Source organism: Branchiostoma floridae, chromosome 5 (genome assembly GCF_000003815.2).
Source record: "Branchiostoma floridae strain S238N-H82 chromosome 5, Bfl_VNyyK, whole genome shotgun sequence".
NCBI classification, from domain to species: domain Eukaryota; kingdom Metazoa; phylum Chordata; class Leptocardii; order Amphioxiformes; family Branchiostomatidae; genus Branchiostoma; species Branchiostoma floridae.
In genome coordinates this window covers 17,862,787-17,883,514 of record NC_049983.1, presented here as the reverse complement: position 1 = coordinate 17,883,514, position 20,728 = coordinate 17,862,787, and the positions used below count along the sequence as shown (strand labels likewise).

General features: G+C 40.5%; 1 protein-coding gene across 1 annotated transcript in view; it reads right to left on the bottom strand.

The window, feature by feature from the left end:
* The window catches only part of LOC118416238 (leucine-rich repeat serine/threonine-protein kinase 2-like), a 47,118-nt gene extending 26,425 nt beyond the window's left edge, over window positions 1-20,693 (bottom strand). Inside the window, exons 1-32 of the mRNA XM_035821323.1 lie at window positions 20,526-20,693; window positions 19,024-19,189; window positions 18,361-18,452; window positions 18,070-18,149; window positions 17,664-17,752; window positions 17,116-17,244; window positions 16,532-16,663; window positions 15,924-16,052; window positions 15,326-15,445; window positions 14,958-15,085; window positions 14,711-14,790; window positions 14,414-14,443; window positions 12,949-13,055; window positions 12,470-12,599; window positions 11,942-12,072; window positions 11,278-11,406; window positions 10,960-11,040; window positions 9,653-9,795; window positions 9,029-9,146; window positions 8,552-8,652; window positions 7,831-7,950; window positions 7,161-7,359; window positions 6,256-6,423; window positions 5,206-5,232; window positions 5,051-5,074; window positions 4,534-4,560; window positions 4,191-4,292; window positions 3,476-3,550; window positions 2,056-2,423; window positions 1,676-1,690; window positions 484-1,309; window positions 3-99 (exon numbers count right to left, since the gene is read on the bottom strand). Coding sequence (XP_035677216.1) covers window positions 3-99; window positions 484-1,309; window positions 1,676-1,690; window positions 2,056-2,423; window positions 3,476-3,550; window positions 4,191-4,292; window positions 4,534-4,560; window positions 5,051-5,074; window positions 5,206-5,232; window positions 6,256-6,423; window positions 7,161-7,359; window positions 7,831-7,950; window positions 8,552-8,652; window positions 9,029-9,146; window positions 9,653-9,795; window positions 10,960-11,040; window positions 11,278-11,406; window positions 11,942-12,072; window positions 12,470-12,599; window positions 12,949-13,055; window positions 14,414-14,443; window positions 14,711-14,790; window positions 14,958-15,085; window positions 15,326-15,445; window positions 15,924-16,052; window positions 16,532-16,663; window positions 17,116-17,244; window positions 17,664-17,752; window positions 18,070-18,149; window positions 18,361-18,452; window positions 19,024-19,153 — 4,127 coding nt within the window. The 5' untranslated portion in view covers window positions 19,154-19,189; window positions 20,526-20,693. The remainder of the gene's footprint in view (window positions 1-2; window positions 100-483; window positions 1,310-1,675; window positions 1,691-2,055; window positions 2,424-3,475; window positions 3,551-4,190; window positions 4,293-4,533; window positions 4,561-5,050; window positions 5,075-5,205; window positions 5,233-6,255; window positions 6,424-7,160; window positions 7,360-7,830; window positions 7,951-8,551; window positions 8,653-9,028; window positions 9,147-9,652; window positions 9,796-10,959; window positions 11,041-11,277; window positions 11,407-11,941; window positions 12,073-12,469; window positions 12,600-12,948; window positions 13,056-14,413; window positions 14,444-14,710; window positions 14,791-14,957; window positions 15,086-15,325; window positions 15,446-15,923; window positions 16,053-16,531; window positions 16,664-17,115; window positions 17,245-17,663; window positions 17,753-18,069; window positions 18,150-18,360; window positions 18,453-19,023; window positions 19,190-20,525) is intronic.
* Between the last annotated feature and the right edge of the window lie 35 nt (window positions 20,694-20,728).

Here is a 20,728-nt window from a genome sequence, read left to right as displayed (position 1 = left end):
GCGGGATGTACGTGGGCTCAGGCTCCGCCAGCTTGTTGTGGGCTAGCTTTACTGTGCTGAGGTTCTGTAGCTTCATTGCAGCATCATACGGCAAGTTATCTATGGGGACAACACAGAAGGTAAAGGTAGTCAGTCACATAGCCTTTCTGTAGCTGCCTTTTTGAGGCCATAGGGGTAGTAGAATGCTGGCACTGGGTGTTTCCTCTTCTTCGATTGCCTTCGACCTGTCAAACGAGTAAGGTACCCATTTTTGTACTTTTATACAACCTGATCATGAACCAATACTGCTGGAAACATTATCATAATGATTTTCTTTAACAAGCTGGTTCGCAGTTTTGAACTGCATGAGCACTGTCAAAGTTGAAGGCCTCAGACTTAAACAAAACATGTTTAGAACTGCTTACAAGTTAGCGGATAATACCTTTGACCTCAAGCTGTGCAGTTCAAACCTTACAGACTGAGATAACAAATATTTGTACCCACCTAGCTCATTGCAAGATGCCACTAATGTCTCCAGCTTGGGACATCCTAGAAAGAACTTCAAGGGAAGTTCCTTCAGTTGGTTCTTTGAGATGTTCACGAACTTCAACCTCCTGAGCTGGAACGAGTCTTCGTCGTCGATGTTGGCTATTCTGTTCCCCTCCACATTCAGAACCTGCAGCATGGGCATGCAGATGCCGATCCAAGATGGCAGCGCCGTCAGGGAATTGTGGGAGATGTTGAACTCCTTGAGGCTGAAGCTGGTTTTAGATGGCTTCTTGGTCAGATCTGCGATCTTGTTGTGTGAGAGATCCAGTGAGTCCAGGTGTTGGCAGGCGAGAACATGGGCGGGAAAGGTCGTGAAGCTGTTACTGTGGAGATCCAAACTCTGCAGTTTGGGCAGAGCCTGGCACAGCCTCCACGGGAAGTCCTTCAGACTGTTCTGGCTGAGATCAAGCTTTTCCACCGCCACCAACGAGTTCAGGATGTTCGTGTCAGATTTGGTGAGGCCGTCAAGAGAGACGATTCCGTTGGCGGAAATGTCGAGGAGCCTCACCGTGTTTGTGGACAGTGACCGAACGGGCTTGTCGGCGGACGTGAAGGCCCGTTTCCTGAATGACTGCTTGTTGTCTTCTTCTATCTTCATTAAAGACAGCTTTTTTACTTGACCAGGGCTGACCTGATCCATGCTATCTTTATGGGGGAGGTCAGCATGTGGTTGGGAGGGGACTGCTAGGCTGGGTGACTTGGACTGATCCATGCTGTCCCTTTGGGGAGAAAGTGGTTCCTCCACAGTGGAATCCGTTTCTTCAGCTTCTGATATAGAGACCTGATTGTGGGAGAATCATCAGTTAGTTATAATTGCCACAGCTGGTGATTTTTTAGTGTGAGAGGACATGTGGCCACTGCAGACAGGATTTTTTGTGCTTGGGTCAAAATAGTCTTAGGCAACACCTAGAATAGGCCACAATGGCCAGATGGTGCTTATATAGAGGTGGTCATTAGCACGTAGGCTTGACTGTATATTCTATACAGTATGCAGAAATATGTACATGGCGTGCAGTGTGCTATAACAGGAGTAAGCACATTGAACTCTAAAAGACCCCTTATCCCAGCCACCTCACCACCTAAACCTTCTCCACTACACCCATTAACACCATCACCCTGTAGAGGCAATAATATCAATCAACATCACCTCTCGCAACCAGTCCTATGGAAGCATTGGGGAAAAAAGGAAAGATTTATTCAGCATACCTGCAAAATTTGTATATTTTCTGATTTATTTCGTGCAAGAAGAATGATAATCTAGAACATTTCATCACAAGCAAGTGAGTTTTCTCATGTCCATATAACACAATTATGTTTTTTGTCTTGAAGAATGTATAAGGAAAGGTTGAGAATTTTACAAACTGAAAGACCCCTTTGCAAGTACAGTAATTACATTGTACTTATCAGGAAACCATATGCTCCTTTTGAGTTTTCAGGTTTCGAGGACAATGGAACTCCTAAAACCCAATCACACTAGTATGTATTACTGTGGTTCCTTCATATGAATGACCTCAAAATAAAACTTACCCAAGTCCTTTCTCTTCGAAGAACATTAGGAGAAGGTGATCGGATGGGAGTTGAGGTGTAAGGGGTTCCCACAGGTGTCAACTGTGTGGGGCTACTGTCCACACTAGACCCTGTCCTCGACTGTGCGAACGGGCTGAAGCCGAGAGAGCTTGCTGTTACAAGAGGCCGATCCTTTCCCTGAGGTATCGTGGCCAGCGCCTGGCCAAACTTCTTTTCCGTCATGTTGCGCGGATCCCAGCGGTTGAACGGCATCTCGGAGCCCGTCTTGCTGTACTTCCTTCTCAGTTTTTTCCTTGGTTTGGCCGGGGTTAGCTCGAGGTCACTCTCCCCAGACAGTCTTCTGGAGGAATCCCCTAACCCAGTCAGCTCTGGGGGAAATGCAGAAAGGTTATATTCTAAAAATTGAGAAAATTTTAAAAGCACATGTACCAGCAAATAGCAACGGTCAACAAATGTAGAAATCAAATGTTAAATACAATGCCATCCCAAGATACATCCGTGCCTGTTAAAATATGACTGTGAGAAAAGAAAAGAAAGTTATTGGGTGACAAAAAAAAACAGAAAATAAATAAATAACATATGACTACATCACCGTGACAAATTGTTAAACAGTGTATATTAGTATCGACAAAGATGTTAAGAAATATAGAAGTTATCTATTATTATCAATGAATGTTGCCAACAGGCATTACCTTTGCTTCTATTTCCTATGTGGAAGCATTAGAAAGAAGCACAGGACAGAAATGGTCAATTGTTAGAAATACAAATAGTAGAACCAGGAACGGATCACAAAGGAATGGCATGGAGCATGAGAGGGGATCTGAAATCTCTTTCCTGATACCAGTCTATGCAGAATTCTTATTTATATGCAACTAATTGTCAATGGTACATCTGGTCTTTTGTGTATAAGATATCTTTTTCCAAAGGGAATTCAGTAATGTCTCTCCATTTTTGGGCCAATCCTCTGCTCTAGTCCTTGGCAAGCCATCCCTAAGTGTAATGAGGTTGCATACACCTGAGTGTTTTAAATGATCCACCTAGTACAAAAGTTTATTCAATTTTAATGCACTTGTTTCCCCAATACATGCAATGTAATGCTAGATCCATGGGGTAATCTATATCCGTTGTGTTTCAAAACAGACTATTCAGGGATATCAAGTCACCAGTGGTAGTTTCAAACCTCAATATTTTGAATTAGCCAACCTGATATATATAATACCCTGTTTTTAAACACAACGATAATAGATTACCCCACAGATAAACATTAACTGTTACAGTAGGATGCCCACCGGCCTGTCCCCAGCATACAAACAGAACAACAGGCAAAACACATGCATTGCAGCAAAGAACGATTCAGAAATATACTTATGATTGAAAAAAGCAAGTATGATGATTGACTGTAGAGACGATTTGTAGGTACCAGAGAAGACAGAGAAGATTGGATAGAGCATTCGGTTCCACCATTTATCAGAACGGCTGGCGTCAATCCTGTCATCTGGAAAAGAACAGGTAAAGTGGAAGGAAAGGAGAAAAATATAAACATTTGAGTAGATGACTATATACTAGAAATTTTTCAGCATCATTTGGTAATCTCCAAGCAGATGTTGGGATTTATAGTGTTCCAGTCCCCTTATTTGGCTGATCGTTGTTTGTCAGAAAACGGCAGCCAGAAAATGTTATGATTGTCCATCCCAACGTCTGCTTGAAGACTAGCCGTCAACAGATAGATTTGATCAAGGGCACTGTAAAAAGAAATAGACTTCAATGTGACTGCGTCTCCGCTCAAAATTCAAATTTTGAACATAGATGCATTATGATAGTACATTAATGTTAGGTTTGACATGGCTCTTAAGAGAACTGAGCTACTTTGGACAACATTTAATGCAGAAAAACATAAACAACTTCGCAAGCAATTTTTGAGTTCTAAAAGAATTCAAATTTGCAAGTTAAATGTTAATATTACAAGTTAAATGAAATAAAGAAGGGCCCAACCCTAAGGTGTCATCAAAACATATTTCACGCCTACTTTATAATGAGGCAACAGATGAGTGTTACAAACAGACAACACTAAAAGTGAAAAGGTTGACAAAAACAAGGAAAAGTAGTACATCTTTTGCCGACTTCTGCTGACTTACCCAGCAAGCTGTCTTCTGAGGGAGACCTCGCGTAAGCGAAACTCTTTCTCCGGATGTCTTGGACCTCGTACCCGTCAAAGGAAGTGTCGCTGGTTATGCTTGCTAGAAAATGAACATGATCCCATTTGCAAACTCAGCTGTCTAAAGTAAGTGCAATGACTCAAGAAATGATGTCACCGAACTTTTGACTTCAAGTACATGAAATTAGTAGCACACACACAGTCACACTGATTTCAATTACATTGTTACCAGAAAGCAAAGTTGCAACGTTAGTGTGTATTGCACACACAAAGCAAAAGCGCAAATGATGCAAACTAGTACAACAAGCATGAGCAAACAGTACCTCTAACTGTACTGCCTCGCTGAACACCTGTTTATGTGCAAAGCAAAAATGTAACATACATGCAAGCAAGCCAGCAGGGCATGCAGCAAGCAACATATTACAACAACGTAAGTTCAAATCAACACAATAAAGCTTGACACAAGAATTCTCAAAACTTGAGTTTGGTCAATCATCTTGGTGAATATTCTATTAAATACATTGTATCATACATAATTGGGGAGCATAATTGGCGTTTAAAATGAAATCTTTTTTGTTATAATTGTACAAATAAATGTTGGCATCAATTTCTTATTTCTGTTTCTGCTTGTGTTTGTATATGTAGGTCTGGTCTTCAACCTCTGAATACAGGATCATAAAAATACAGTATCATTGCCAAGGGTCATATTCATATATAAGCTTTCCGAAAACGGAAAATATGATTATCAAATTCGAGTTTCCAAATTTCTTGTCCTAAGTGAGTACTAACACTAACAAGCACAAAACAAAAGAGGACAAACAAAAGGAAGAAGACGTCTACCTTTAGTCTCGTCGTTAGATGAAACTGAAAATGTTAGTAAAGAGTGTAAGAGAGAGGGCTGAAGGGTAAGTTTTCAAAGTCAAGATTACTAAAAAGAAAAGCACCAAAATTCTCAGAAAGGTTTGCAGAATGGAAAGTTGTGCAGTACCCTTTACCTTGGTTAGTATCATCTGGTCTGGCAACTGCAGGAGAAAAGTAGAGCAAGAAACTGAGAAAAGTGCCTTAAGTCCTGTCACACATAGCTGCAACCACTTCCACTAGACCTTCTACAGACCATGGCTGGGAGCTAGTGTGAGCAAGGTCATCTGTGGTTGGGAGTTTGACTGCAAGGTTGCTGACCATAATTAGTTCTTTTTGAATTGTCGGCTTTTAAGTGTCACTTACGAAAACTACTGGATAGTAGTTGAAACGTCTGACCATTTCCAAAACCATATCCAGTTGATTGAGTAACTACTTTTTGGTGTATCTTCAGTTATCACTTGTATGTCTAACCTACATCAACATGTTTCAGCTTTTCAGCTTGCTATAGATTTTGAAAAATCAAGGAAATCGGGAAGGTCAGATTCTGCTTGGATGTTATCGAAGGATCAAACAGGAGCTAGAATTGGATGGACTCCTGACTACTCCTAACCTAGCACCAGCCTTGGGTGGGAAGTGGTTGGGAGCAAAGTCCTGGGGAGGTCTGGATTGTGTGACACAGGCTTTACCTTTAAGTTAGAGGATGCCAGTATACACGTACATGTAGACATGGAGACTTGACATGTTTATCATTTGTACATAGTTTCAAGGCACAATGAACAGCACTGTTTTGACAAATTAATCATCATAGTGTGTTTTCCGTTGAACAAACATCGACAGTCGTTTATAGAAAATGCAATCTACAATAACTATACCACTGCTGTACAATGGCAAGGTAACAAATACACAAAAAAACATGTGCATCTATCTCGGATTTAGTTGTCATTTTTACATTTTCTTCACTATGTGCGTTCCCACCAACAAAATGCTATAATTCTTATTTACAATATAAATGAACAAACTATTTACTATCATTCTTCCTCCATTGATATATCATTGCTAATCTTAATGTGATAGTTGATGCAAAACATTTTGAAAATCTTGATTTAATCTTAAGCTTTCTCTCAAAAATAGATGCAATTTTGATCAATTGAAAATCAGCGGTGACCGTCACAAACACCACATACCTGAACGGTAGAGTGGAAATCTCCTGTCCGTGGAGTCGTCCAGAGGGAAGGACATTTTAGCCAGAGACGGGTCGCTGCCTCCAAAGTGGTTCCTGGTCAGCGGGAGGGGGCGCATCTCCCGCCGGTTACGGACGTGTTTCACCATGGCTGCCATGGCAACACCCGAACCTGGAACATTACAAAAAAGAAAGGTGATTTTGGTTGAGTTTCTGTCTGTTAATGACAATGGTTACAGAGGATCGATGACAACTGACAACAGCTTGTATCATCAATGGGTAAAATTATCTATATATAGAATATATATATACAACACGGTGTATTCCGTATCACCCGAGGTACCAGCCCGACCGCCGCGGGTCGGATTGCCCGACCGCCGGAGGGTGATTCGAACCGCGGGAGGGCTGGGACCGAGGGACAGAAAGTGTTGCAACAGTAATGTTCCAACGTCCGAATCAGGCATTCGAACTTTCGATGGCACCGCACTCGGCCCGCTCGAAACAGTTCGATTTATTCGAATGGAGCCCATGTGATATGCCTTTCGAACCTGTGCGATACGGCAGTTATGGCCCGGTCCGGAACACCCGTATCGAACGTTTTCGTGTCACAGGTATGATATAAAAGTGGTTACCATTTAGTGGCCACAATGGCCAGGTTGTCCTTATGCAAACAGCTGTACACCAAAAAGCAGTTACTGACGCAACTGGAAATTATGATTTTGGAACTGGTCAGATGTTTCAAACAGCTATTCTGTGTCTTTCATTAGTGACACTGGAGAAATCTTGTTGAAAATAGTTTTTAATCGTAGCTGTGAAGATGGTCAACATAGACAGATGTAGTCACAGGATTGACAAGTTTGTAGTATACATATGTTTTGATGGTTTGTTAATAAGCATTCTAGTCCCTACCATCCATGTTTTTGGTGATGTTCCTGTCTACCAGCATGGGCTGTAACCACTCGGCCCTCAGCCCGCCGAGACTGAGGCCGCTCCAGGACACCACGCCGGCCTCGCGGTCGTGCCCCATGTGTTTCAGCAGCAGGCCGATGATGCTGTGATGTTCCTTCTTCAGACTCAACTGGAGAGCAGGCTGAAGGTCACTAATACCCTGGAGGAGAAAGACAAACAAATTTAAAACTAAAGTTCCCGTACATCGGTAACAAATGCCCATCTCCATTTCTGTATCCTCTCAATGCCACACATCTATGCAAGCCACTATGGCAGGGGGCTAGTCCGCTGGTAATGATGTGTGTTTAACTCCCATACTCTTAAGCTTCCTCATTAGTGCTGAGTGCTAAGCAGAGAAAGCAGCATGTACCATTTTAAAAGTTTTTGGTATGACTCAGCCGGGGATTGAACTCAGTTCAAAAGGAAAGCCCAAATTATGTCTACATTTTGTTAAAAACAAAGCTTAGTTTGGGATATGCACTGAGCTTGTGAGTGACAATTTGTTAGATACAGAATAACAGCCTCTAGCAGTATCTCTACAACAAGATGCAAATCATCCTTGAAATTTAACTATTTCTAACAGAAAATATACAGAAACTTTTCTCTCCTAAATACTAATGATTACAGTTACCTGTTTGAGCAGAAAGTGGACTAAGTGTTCGTCTCCCCTCTCGCAGGCCAGACAGAGCGGCGTGTTGTGTCCCTCCCCAGTGTTGACATCAGCACCCAGCTGGATCAGACACTCCACACCCTGGTCAAGGGATGTACACTCAGTCTGTTAGATTTATATTTTTGTATATGTACACGCTCAGGCCTTGAAATATCACCTGTATCTGTAGGTTGGTGCAGGCCAGGTAATATTTACCCTGTGTACCATCCTTGCTAGTTTAACAGGGCTCCACCTCCCTTAACAGTATGGGAGCACCGCTAGGTAAAATTTGAGTATCAAAAAATAAAAACCAATCAAAAAGCACACCAAGCAAAATGTTTTTGCAAAGATGAAAAAAATCTGAGAACTTACTTCTTGCTTTTGTAGAAAATGGTGAATAAAAGTATAATCAGAAATTAAAACAAAAATAAAGATTCATCAAACAGAAAAAAGATGAAAAATCATTTTCATAAAAAGTAGCATAACGTCTGAGAAACAAGCCTGATTGATACTCCATAACCTGAAAAATACTACAGACCCTACACAGACTAAATGTTAAATAGCTGATTAAATTTGTTAAGAATAATTTATTTCTATCAAATAAGCAACAAGACACTTTGCACCTATTTTTTACCTTTCCACTCAATGTACATTGTGTTTGTATTACTCATAAGTTTTGAAAATGAACATGACAGGCACATACCCTGATGGAACCTTTACTACAAGCAGACAGCAGCATCTGGGGCTTCAGGTCAAGTTCACAGCTCAGGACGTACAGACACTCACTCGCAACATCCAGGAGACCTGTAAACAAACAAACAAACAAACAAGTTAACAAACACCAAACTTGTAGGACTGCTCAATTTGAATCTGGTACTGACATAAATGAATGTATAACTTTTTGCAGCCTGCAAAAATAGGCTGTGCTGACTGTCTGTATCTGTAACAGTACTATAACCATAACTACCATTTGGCATAACAGACCTGTTGTGTAATACATGAGCTTTGTAATACACCAAGTATTCACAATTAGTGAATTTAACCAATGATAACATGGCAATTCGATGTTGAACCAATGAGAGAGTAGCTGCATGTTGGTCAAATATTCAAATTTTTACGTCTTTATTTTCACATTTACATTTTGATAAAGTTGAGTGGGGCTTACAGATCAGTTTATTACCTTGATTGTAAGAGTAGCACTCCAGTATGTGGAAGAGACACTCCTGAGCATCATTGTTCACCAACACCTGGCTCATGTCTGTACTCATCTCAGCCAACAGCTGGATAGCAACACAGCCCTGCAACAACACATCAAGATGGTCCATGAAGACTTTAAGGAATCATTAGATTGTCAGTTTGGGAAAGCAAGACTTTGTAAGAATGAAAATATTCTTTAGATTATCAACTACAATGCTCCATATTTCTTTTATGTTTTTTTTCCTCAATCAGAAGTCCTATACAATGTATACACTGTATTTCGAAAAAAAATTGGAGCCATTTCTACATTCTTTTGATTTTTTAAGATTCATCTTAAAGGTTGTCCTCACCTAGATTGTGTTTGTTTGTGCTGCATTTATGGTAAAACAATTGTACCAGGCAAAAAATATACCAGTTTTGTACCTTCAGTTTCTGAGTCAACAACCCTATCCACATGGCTACTATGCCACCTTGTCATTAGTAGATACAGTTCCAGTAGTTTCATTGGTGTATAGTATCAAAATTTTGAGACATGTAATCATACATGCAATCAATAGAAAATGTGTATCAGTTACTGTAGTAAATATGTATTAGTCTGCAACCCCACCTCCTCCTGTATCCTTATGATGTCCTTGAATCTGCTCATGGCCTCCACCACCAGCTTGCCGACTTCTTCACAGACCTGAGGACTGTTGAACCTCTCCTCATCCACCAGCACCTGCAGCATGATCAGCCCCTTGTACTGGATAGCTGGGAGGGAGGGGGGCAGGAAAAAGGGACAATGCTGTGTTTACTTGAAAGAAATTTCTAGTATTGTAACTAACTAAAATTAGCTTAAATAACTACCAAATATTGGGAAAGTGCTCTTCCACAGTGACTGATCATGACAAGGAAAGACTCCATACAGTACACTGCAAATGAATTTAAGTTTACGAGGATCTAATTTTACGAAAATGGATTCACAGCATATACAAATCAGGGCTCGAAATACTTTTTTCTGCATACCTGCACTGGTGCAGGTATAGGGATGTGTACCGGTACAGTGTACCGATACAGTACCGGTACAATCAAGTAGGTACAGATACAAAAATACCGAACCCTGGTGTACCGGTACTGGACCTGTATCTAATTAGTGCAAGCCAGGCAGGATAACAGGTCAGGAGATGGCCACTTTGACAGATAAAATTACTGTGAAATCACCATAGCAGTCTCTGAGCCCCAGTGAGGGAAAAACAACAAGGGTCAAATTTTTGTTGCATCATGTGTCTACCATAATAAACACGTTTTTATTGGTTCAAACATGCTTCTACCCTTTTTGATACATTTCTTGCCGTTGTAACATATCATAATATAATATTATGATATAATATTCAATGGCATGCATTTAGGTCCGGACTCATTAGGTCCGGACCTGTACCTAAACCTCTGGATTCGAATCCGGACCTGTACCTAAACGTGGGTTTAGGTACGCATCCCTATGCAGGTAACACTTAAAATTACCTGCACCTGACAAATTTTACCTGCACCACCTTGAATTTAGGAAGTATGGATCATACTAAAATTGTTCAGGAACCATTGCTATTTTTTCTTTTAGTTTTATACTTTCTAGGTGGTAACAGTCAATGTAACTAATAACAATATATATACAGCTACATTATAGGACATTTATGTATAAAACCCAGTACATATACCAGTGCAGGTTAGGTGCAGGTAGACACCAGAAATACATTTTGTACCTGCACAGCTCAAATTTTACATGCACTAACCTGCATATGCAGGTGGTATTTCGAGCCCTGCAAATGTATGTGTATCACAAAATCTACTTTCTCTTTTATCACCGGGTTAATGTGAGTGGCGTTCTATATGTTTTATTCAATGATTACAACACACTACAACACACTTAAGATGACTTACAGTCATCCTCTGGGTTTTTCTCCATGGCATGGATGGTAGTGTGCAGGGCCCCAGCTTCATTCAACATGGCAGGAACACCGGCTACGGTGGGGAGAAAACAAACAGGTCAAGATCTGAATTCCTGTGGATAAATGTATCAGTAAAAAATACTGCTCTTAGTGGCAAATGTGCAGATGTTGGCGCACCAAATCCATGTTGTTTGTCATACTATATCTTTAGACAGATTAGTCCGGAGTCTCATGCCCTTTCTGTTCTTACTAACAAAGCCCCTAATGTACATGTACATGTATCATTAAGTACATAAAAGGCTTGACCTACCAGCCAATGAGAGAACACCGAGTGCCTCCAGCCCCAGGTCCTGTACATCCCTGGATAACAGGAACTTGTTCATGGAGTCCAGAACTATGGTGTGAACCTTCTCTATTATACACTGGTGCCGCACTATGGCTGGAAAATATAAGATCATCAGTATGCACCAGATGGTGATAGGGTGATAGGGTGGTACCCATCTCCATTGCAACAGCCCTTGGGCCACACAATTTTGTGCAACCACCAAAATAGTCCATAATATCATGTACGAAATTCTCTGTACACAAGGCTGTCATCTTATACACAAGTTTTTATCTCGATGGACCTGAAGTGCAAATTCAAATACATCATGACATGTGACAATCCCTGCATGACAGATATAGGAAAATATATCAAAGAAGGTTTAGACATTAGAAATTCCTCCAATGATTGTAAAAGCCTCCAACAACTGTAAGAAATTTATCCCATACTACAACAGTTACTTCTGTATTAGTTAGATAAGCGTTAAGTTATAGAACTGTAGTTAATAAATGTAGATGCCATACTTTGTACCCCGTACAGTTGTTGTGCAATAAAACTATATGTATTAGAAGATTATAGTGCATGTGTAAGTGTTCACTTACTGCTAACATTTTATAACTGGGGATGAAAAAAAACTTAGTTTTAAACCTACCAACATCAGACATGGTTGCTATGACACCGATGGCCTCTTCCTGCACCCCGACATCGTCACGGAAACGCTTCAGGGCCGACGCCACCAGACTGAGGGCACTGACCTCCGCTAGCTTCTGTTTGTGATCATCACTGTGGAAAAAGGATCAAGAAGTGCCATCAAAACTTCTGTAACAAAGGCTGTCATGCTCAGGACTAACAGATAAAGAGTTAAACCAATCATAGCCATTCTCCTATGCAGAGACATCCAACGGCGCCAGCAAATTGCCTTTTGTCTGTACTCTGCTATCTCAACAGTCACCATTAGTTCCTGACTACCCTGCTTATAAATATCAATGAGTTATACATATCCCTTTTGAAAACTGAAAGGACTATTCTCTGATTGGCTGACAGCTGGTTTGTGGCGACGCCCACAGGAACTGATGGTGACGGTTGAGATAGCAGAGCACAAACAAGAGGCAGCTTGCTGGCACCGTTGGATGTCTCTGCATAGAGGAATGATCAAAGCTGGCTTGTAGTTTTGACCTACTTCAGCAGGGTGAGTCCTCTCAAGGCCCGACAGGCAAACTGCTGTGCGCCCGGGATGGTTGCATGATGACCCATGTAGTTCAAGATGCTGAGGTAGGCACCTTTGTTCATCATTAAGGTCTGCAAAGGCTCTGCAATCACACAGCAGCAAAACAACACTGGTTATGAAAGAATCATGTGTGGAGGTGTCAAAATGTGACTTTCTTTCATAATGATTCTATTTTTCTGCAATTTTCCACCTTCCAACTCCCATTGTTTGACAGAAATTTTAAAGTAATGAAGGAATGAAACAGTAGTTGAGTAAAAGACCAGTACTATTAGAATGACATAGGCTCTTGACTACAACTCTTTCACACTAGGTAGATGCCATATGAATTACGGAGAAGCTTATCTATAACAGCACTTTAACCATAAGCAACACTTTCTGATACTGGCATATCTAAAATGGATGAACCCTTAAAGAACATCTAATGTACATACCCCATTCGGCTGTAAGATGGTAGATGGCCTCACAAGCCACTTTGAAGACATACTGGTCCTCTCCATGCATCATAATGGCTGCCAGCACTGCAGAGTGGATGGGCATCCTGCGGAGGGGGGCACGTAATTCAAGTTTGTCTAAATTTAAATTTAGTAAGAGACTTAAATTTAGTCAATTAGTCGAGACCACTGAGAAAATTTACTATTCTTGGTATTAAAAAGACCTGCTGTTGATTGCCAAAAGTTATTGAGCCCATTAATCAAATCAAAAGTTTCTAAACACCAAAACCTATCATAATGATGTTCACTTCAATTCAGGTCATCCTGTCTGTTAAGTTACTGATACAGCAGCACTTTTGAGTGTACTTCCTTTTATCTACTCAAGGTCAAAACCTAGTCTTTGAAGAATATGGCATGTAGAGTGCAAAAACAATGTCAATGACAGTTACACATTCACTGTTACTTGATCTTTAATTTTTAAAAGACAAACAAACACAGAATGACAACAATGAGTGTGAGATCTGACTAGCTACTGTACAACAAGGAAATATCATCATAACGTTACATGTATATCCATGAAGGTTAGACATCCAGGTAATAAGATATGCGCAAAAGTAGTTACTCAAGCAACTGGATATGATTTTGGAATTTTCCCAAAAAGCAACTGGATATGATTTTGGAATTTTCCCAAATCATATCCAGTTGCTCGAGTAACTGGTTCTTGACGTATCATCATATGATACCACTAAGTTTTTAAGTCAGGCTAATCTCACAGCAGGCTACACAGTAAAAAACACACATTCAGCTCACACCACACAGCATCTCTCTCCAAGCAAGAAGTACTTTATGCCAGCTGAAATTTTGGTCACTACTCTCACAAAAAAAGAAAGTTAAAGCCACAACAAAACAACAGTTTAGAAAGAATATGTTCTCTAGGCTTTCCCTCTATCTACTGCAGCTGAAATATAGCATCTAACAGTAATAATGTTACACATGTCTGATGACTATATACGCCTGTCCATGGTTCCAACTGCACATGCACAGCAGGTTGCACTGTAGGTTGTCAAAGGTGAAGCCCTACTAGACAAACATTAAAAACTCAGCTAACAGTATCAAATATCGATGGTCTACAAAGTCAGGGGTCTTCATCTTGACATGAAACCCCAAATGCACCTCTACCAAAGTGCAGATGGAACCATGAACAGGCTTAATGTATACTACAGTAGCCTTGAGTCCTAGATTATTAGATTTGGGCTGCTCCCAACAGTTGCTATACCAGGCAGGGTAGCAACTGTTGGAAGTGGACCAAAGCCAACAAGGCTGGACTCCATGCTAATTCTACAGACAATGTCTCACAATGTTTTGTTGGAAGGGGAACTAATGAGGGGGACAGATGAGTTTAGTGAGTTAACAACACTATGTTGAAGCTGCAGCAACAGAATGACAAAAGGACAGAGATACCAGCCTTTTATGTGTGGCTACCTTCTTCTTTTTCCTGCAATTCAAATCAAAGGTGTAGGAATGGATAATTACATCCAATCATACATTTATGGCGAACTTAACAGATTCATTTGATAATGTCCATTCAATGTAGTAAGTGGAAAGGTTAACATACTTTAAGTAACATACAATTTCTGCATTTTGATGAAATAACCTCATCCATAATCTTTGTTTTATCACCTAATAACAATTCTAAAATTATGACGTGGTAACAATCAATGATATTTAGAATGTATGCTTCATTTGCATACTTGGGACTTACTGATTGTCTTCCTCCCCAATATGCTTAATTAGATCTGGATGGTGCTCGAGAAGTTTGCAAAGGGACCTGCAGCCAGCTTCCTAAAATGACAAATAAGCAACCAAACATCACAAGAAAATATCAACTACAGATAAAAAGACAGATAAAAACACAAAGAAGAAGTTGGTGCTTTTTAAAAAGCACTGTTTGAAAACGTTCCATGTAGTCAGAGTGTTGAAGCATTGACAAAGTGCATTCTGGGACTGACCTGTACAGCTGGATCACTTGCGTGATTGGTCAGGGCACTGAAGATGTCCTCGAGCCAGGATATGTTCTGTCCTGTCACAAGCCTGCTCTCAAACGTGTCCTCATCGTCAGAGGCATTCAATGCATCACCTGCAGTAAAGGTACAAGTAGCATATAGTCTGATCCCGATATATTTGTATTTTGCTGTACCTGATAATGTATGTTCACTCCATTTTGTATATTGATACATCTTTATAGGCTTGCTGCCTCCAGAAAATACATTTTGTTATAACGAAATCTGCTGAATTGTCTCTTGAAGAAAAGAACTGTGTTGCAATTATTGTGCTTGAACAAAGGTTAGCTAGGTGCTATGCAATTAATCACATTTACCCAGGTAGGCTAAGGTGCTCAAGGCAAAAGTCTGCATGAAGGCATTTTTGGGAAAGGCCTGCATTCCTTTGAACACCAGCTCAGGCACATGGTCGTCTACCATCTGCCTCTGACAGGTTTCTGGAAAAACATTCAAGTGGTGTATCATGAAAACTGCTTATTTGAAGGGGAAGGGAGCAGACAGGAAATCTATAATAAAAGGGAAGACTATGGGAACATGCATAGATAAAGAAGAAAGAAAAAACATTTTAGATCAATGATTTTCAAACACTGGCAGAATAAAAGAAAACACAGCAAAATTTTTACATACAAAGAGATTACAACAATATCTTCCCATAATTTACCAGTTTCCTTGCTAACTTGTTGTTAGCTTTTTTGTGTTGAGATAATTCAGAACATTTGGTACCAAAGGAAAGAAAGAAACTATAAACTCCTTTATCTAAAAGTCGGATATAATCATGTTTGAACCTTTGTGTGTTAACTTTGCAGTCAAAACAATACTGAAGCACAAACACCCATATTTGCCGCAACTTAATTTTACAGTGCCTGCTGCAAAAATGAAACTACTCCAGATATTTGAGGATTTACAGTAACTGACCATCAGTGGACAGCATCTCGATGACTCCACAAGCGGCCGCCTGGACCTCCCCCTCATGAGCAAACCTCCCCATGGCTGACGTGGCATATCTGTACAACCTCTCAGTCTCCAGCATTCTTCTGTTCACCTCTGGATAGTTAGGGGAAAGTATTACTTAGCTGTGGTGAATTGTACTTTTGGTGAATTTAAAGAGCTCTACTTATGCAACATCAGCAATCGCCAAGGAATACACACTTCAGATATCCTGGTGTTCAAGACATTCTCGAGGAGACACCAATTACACCATTTTTTTAAATGACGCAGTGGTAGGCAAAAATATTGATTTATATATTAACCAGTAATTTGATCTGCTAATTTGAATATCAATTTTTAATGCAAACTACTGGCATACTATTAGGCACCAGCCGTCGAATACCCCGGACAGCGATCGCTCGTATAACATTAACAACTACATATACTAGTTATATAAACAAATGTACTATGAGGCTACATACACAACAACATAATATTATAATTGATAACAGCACATGTATGAGTGATCTGGCCTATGTAGACAGATATATGAGCTGAACAGGATAGCAGTTCATGATAGACAGAATGATAGTCACCTGGAGTGACCAGCACCCTGAGGGCCCACAAAACCTGCTCCATGACAGCCGCACAGTCGGCATGTTGTGCAGCTGCCTCCACAATCAACTTGTAGCCTTTACTGCTGACCAGCTCTGTCAGGTGTCTCTCATCTCAATATAGAAGATAAAATTTAGCACATTATGGTACATGTACTAGACTGCATGAACATAAACTTAATTTCAGTTATTACTTTATCAGTTGCTTTGGAAAAGACATTTACTGCCCTTACATTATTTTCCAATGACATTCTATTTGTTATGATCTTACATTCATGGGTTGAGCACCAGGGCTACATATGTGTAGATCACGCAAAAAAATTACCTTGATCGTATATGCCCATTGTTTTTCTTAAAGATTAGCATTGCAATGTGGGTTGTTGTATTATCAGACAGCTTGTGTTATGTCTTTTCAAATATGGTACCTCAATTGTTATCATCTAGGAATCGCGCTCACATCATCATCCTAAAAGACAGATACAATCCCTTACAGCACATCCAGCTAGGGCCAACCTTGGATTAAACCTTCACTGTGTCCCAAAGCCACATTGCTGTGTGAAACCTACCATCAAACAGTAGGTGAGTGAGAGCCTGACAGGCATTGGCCTGGACCGATGGGTTCTCTTTAAACGCTGTCATGGCGATGATCACCTGATCCATGATTTCATTCTCCAGCATAGAGGCCCGCGTTGTTCCTGTAGGAATACAAGATTTCTGTCATGCACACTGCCAGAGTGCAACACAGCAGTTACTGCACTGTACCTAGAACTGATAAAGCCACTTCAGTTCATTTTCTCTCTGTGTACAGAGGAACTGCTTTCAGTGTGTCTGTCTTTCTTTATTTCTTCATTTCTATTATATCACAGAGTAACAGGAAGAGAAGGCCAAATCATCAGAGTTGTAGGAGTAAGTTAAGTTTAGAGTTGGTAGAATTATTCATCTATGAACCCTAATGGCATTACTGGTAAATGGAAGAGTCTACTAATTTATTGTATTGTTTTGGATGAAAGCTTTTGGCTTCAATTTTTGGCAATACATTTTGGTTTGTGTAAGATTTTGTACCAACAAGGTCAACGTTGCAGCCATAAGATTGAAAAACAAATGTGAAACTTACGTGATATTGCCAGGTAAGCCGCACACCTCAGTCCTGCTGCCTGCACAGCCTCCACCTGCTTGTGTCTCTCCATGGCCTCCATAACCAGTCTGGTACAGGGGAAGACAACACATCACACAAGGGTAAAATCATCTACGGAGCTCACATTTGGCCGTTTTTTCACATGGTTGTTCACCTGTTTTTTTTAAGTCAAACTTCACATTCTGTTTAAGTTTCACATGAACATATCAAAAAGCAATCAAGGTAAGCCACATCAACAGCAAAAACTTGACCCAATATTAGTTCTCTACTCAGCACACTAGTTGTGTTAAATACTGTTAAACATTCCATTATATTACATGTATATATTTTTTTTTATGAAGTTCAGATTTATTACTTTGATATTTATGAAATTCAGATTTCTTACTTGTATGCTTCAGCTTTGTCTATTCTCTTTCTCTGTCGACTGCTGTGGTGAAACAGTTTCCAGATGGCATTGCAGCCGACCTATGTAGAGAACGAAGGTATAGATAACAATAAGAAAATGATACACATAAAGGTGGGGCACAAGCTCCTTTTTCAGTGTGGAAACATCATTCTTAACAGGTAAAGGAGGATAAGTCATATTTATTGCATCGTGCGTCGGGGTGGTATGCTGTATCTACAAATGTATTTGCAAGAATATCTGCTATTGGGGGCAACTGAAATGTCACTTTACCTCCTGTACATCTGGGTTTGTCTTGAACTGTGTCATGAGGTCCAGAATCAGCTGGTGGACATGGTAGTCTTCCATACACTCCAGACTGGGGCCTGCAGGGGGAGGGGGGAAGCATTAGCTTAGAGGGTTCAGCTGTTTTGTATTGTCAGTGTAACATTGATTTTGTCTCTGTCAGCAGGGCTGGCAATTTCTCATAGCCACAGCCTAGTTGGGCAGCCCTGGCTGTGCATGCTGAACAGCCAAACCAACAAATAAATAATATTTTTATTGACTCAAGGTTGACATGGGGGTACATTGGTAATGCTGAAGTGTAACTTGGCAATGCCTAACAGTAGATAATGTTGTTACTGCGAAAGGCATTGGAAACAAGTTCACTAGCTTGTTCCTTTGTATTCATGGCGTGTCTAGCCAAACTGTGGATGCTGACACGTGATTGGATGCTCCGTTGTGACTTTTGGGGAAAAGGTCTGATTGTGTCAGTGTCCACAGACTACTCTTGCTAGACAGTATGACACCCCATACATAAAAATGAAAAATCCCATGAACTGAATGTTCCCAAAGCTTAGTTTGGTGCAATATGGCATTCGACTTGACAATGCGCAAAAATGCTCCACAATGAATTCAAGAAAACCTCTTTTACATATTTAAATATTTTGTACAGACCATCTTCTACCAGTCCCATCAGCTCATTCAGGACACTGCAGATCTGTTTGGGGTCGAAGTGTTCCTTCAAGACCAACATCAGGTCCAAGGTTCGGTCCTTCTTGGTCTCAGCTGGAGCTAAGGGCTCCATGGCTGGTGGAGTTCTTTTGGGCTATCTACAAGTCATCTGGAATAGACATTAGAACAGTACAGAAGAAGCCGTTTAATTGCACACCTCATTTTCCAGCATATTTCATGCAATTATCCGGGTGGTACATGGTGCAACAATGCAAAGTTATCCAGCTGGACTGCACCGGTTTGGGATTTGGGGAAGTCATGCAATTAACAGAAGTGTGCGGTTATCCGTTGTGCAATTAAAAAGTCTCAAAGAAATCACATGCTACATGGAATTATAGCAACCGGAATTATAGCAGGCGGCCCCATTAGTAATCGGATAGCACCCACTGGCTACACAAGACCTTGCCACCAAGGTTTTAGTTAAGCTGTGTGACATTTTTGGGGTAAGGACAGGTACGGACAGGTAAGGACGAATAGCGTGTCCTTAAAATACCTGTGTTTTTTTCACCATGAAACTGGAATGACTGGAGTCTGCTGTGGACAGACAAACTAATGTCCTTGGTCAAACTGACAAATAAGATGGTGACCAGATGTCTTAATTATGTTAATCAGTAATTGGTTGAGGTTGAAGATGTTTCAAATGCACATTATAAAAGCAACTATAGCCAGAGGGTAAAAGAAATCACATTTGACAATTCACAGCTGACTCCATCTGTCCCAGTTTCAAAGACACAGGTATTTTGAGGACATGAAAAAAGGCAAGCAGGTGTTTTGAGGACATGGACCACTAAAAAACACCACAGTTTATTAAAACTTTTCCAAATATTTCAGTCTCCATAGAACTCAACAACAAGGTAAACAACACTTGTCGTAAATAATAAAGCCACTTTATGCAAGTTTGCCGTCCCTAGCTGTACCTGTTGACTCAGCAGGGGTTAAATGAGGTCACTGGTCATAACTTTCTTAGCAGTTACAAAGCATGTGACCTTAGAACTTACGCCAAGGAGTTTTGTATACCTCCTTAGAATCAAATAATCACTTTTCCTCACACTCTTTCTTATAACACTGAAAAGGCTGTACCGTCAAACTTCTGTTCAACACCATCTACCAAACACAATGGTCCCTTTCACAGTTCACAGTTGTGACAATGTTGCAATGTTTTTGTCCGGATGCCCGCCCGCCAAACTTACCGTTCCCCGCTGAGAAAATAACAAGAATCACGCCAAAACATTTCAAACTTCTGGGACGAATCTGGTCCAAATGCATATCGAAATAGTTAAATTACCGCCACGCCCTTCAGAGAATAATTCTATCTTTAATATTGCATATCAAAAACAGCTGGGACTAAAATTAGCTGACAGATATAGCTCAAACAAGACGTGACCTAATCAGCTGTTTTGAAACAGTTTTAGCATCTTTGAGACAAATCTGAGCTCAGAACTAACCTTTTCCCAAAGCTCCAATAGAATAGGACGTCCATGGTAGCTTGTTTCAAGGTTCTCAGGTTGTCATGGATCACATAATAAGGCTTTTGTGCAGGCAAACTTCTGTGAGGCCATGATTCGAAAGTTCGTATGATCACATGAGAATGATCAGAGGACTGTACCAATTCAAAACAGGGTGAATAGAATTTTACATCCCCTATCAA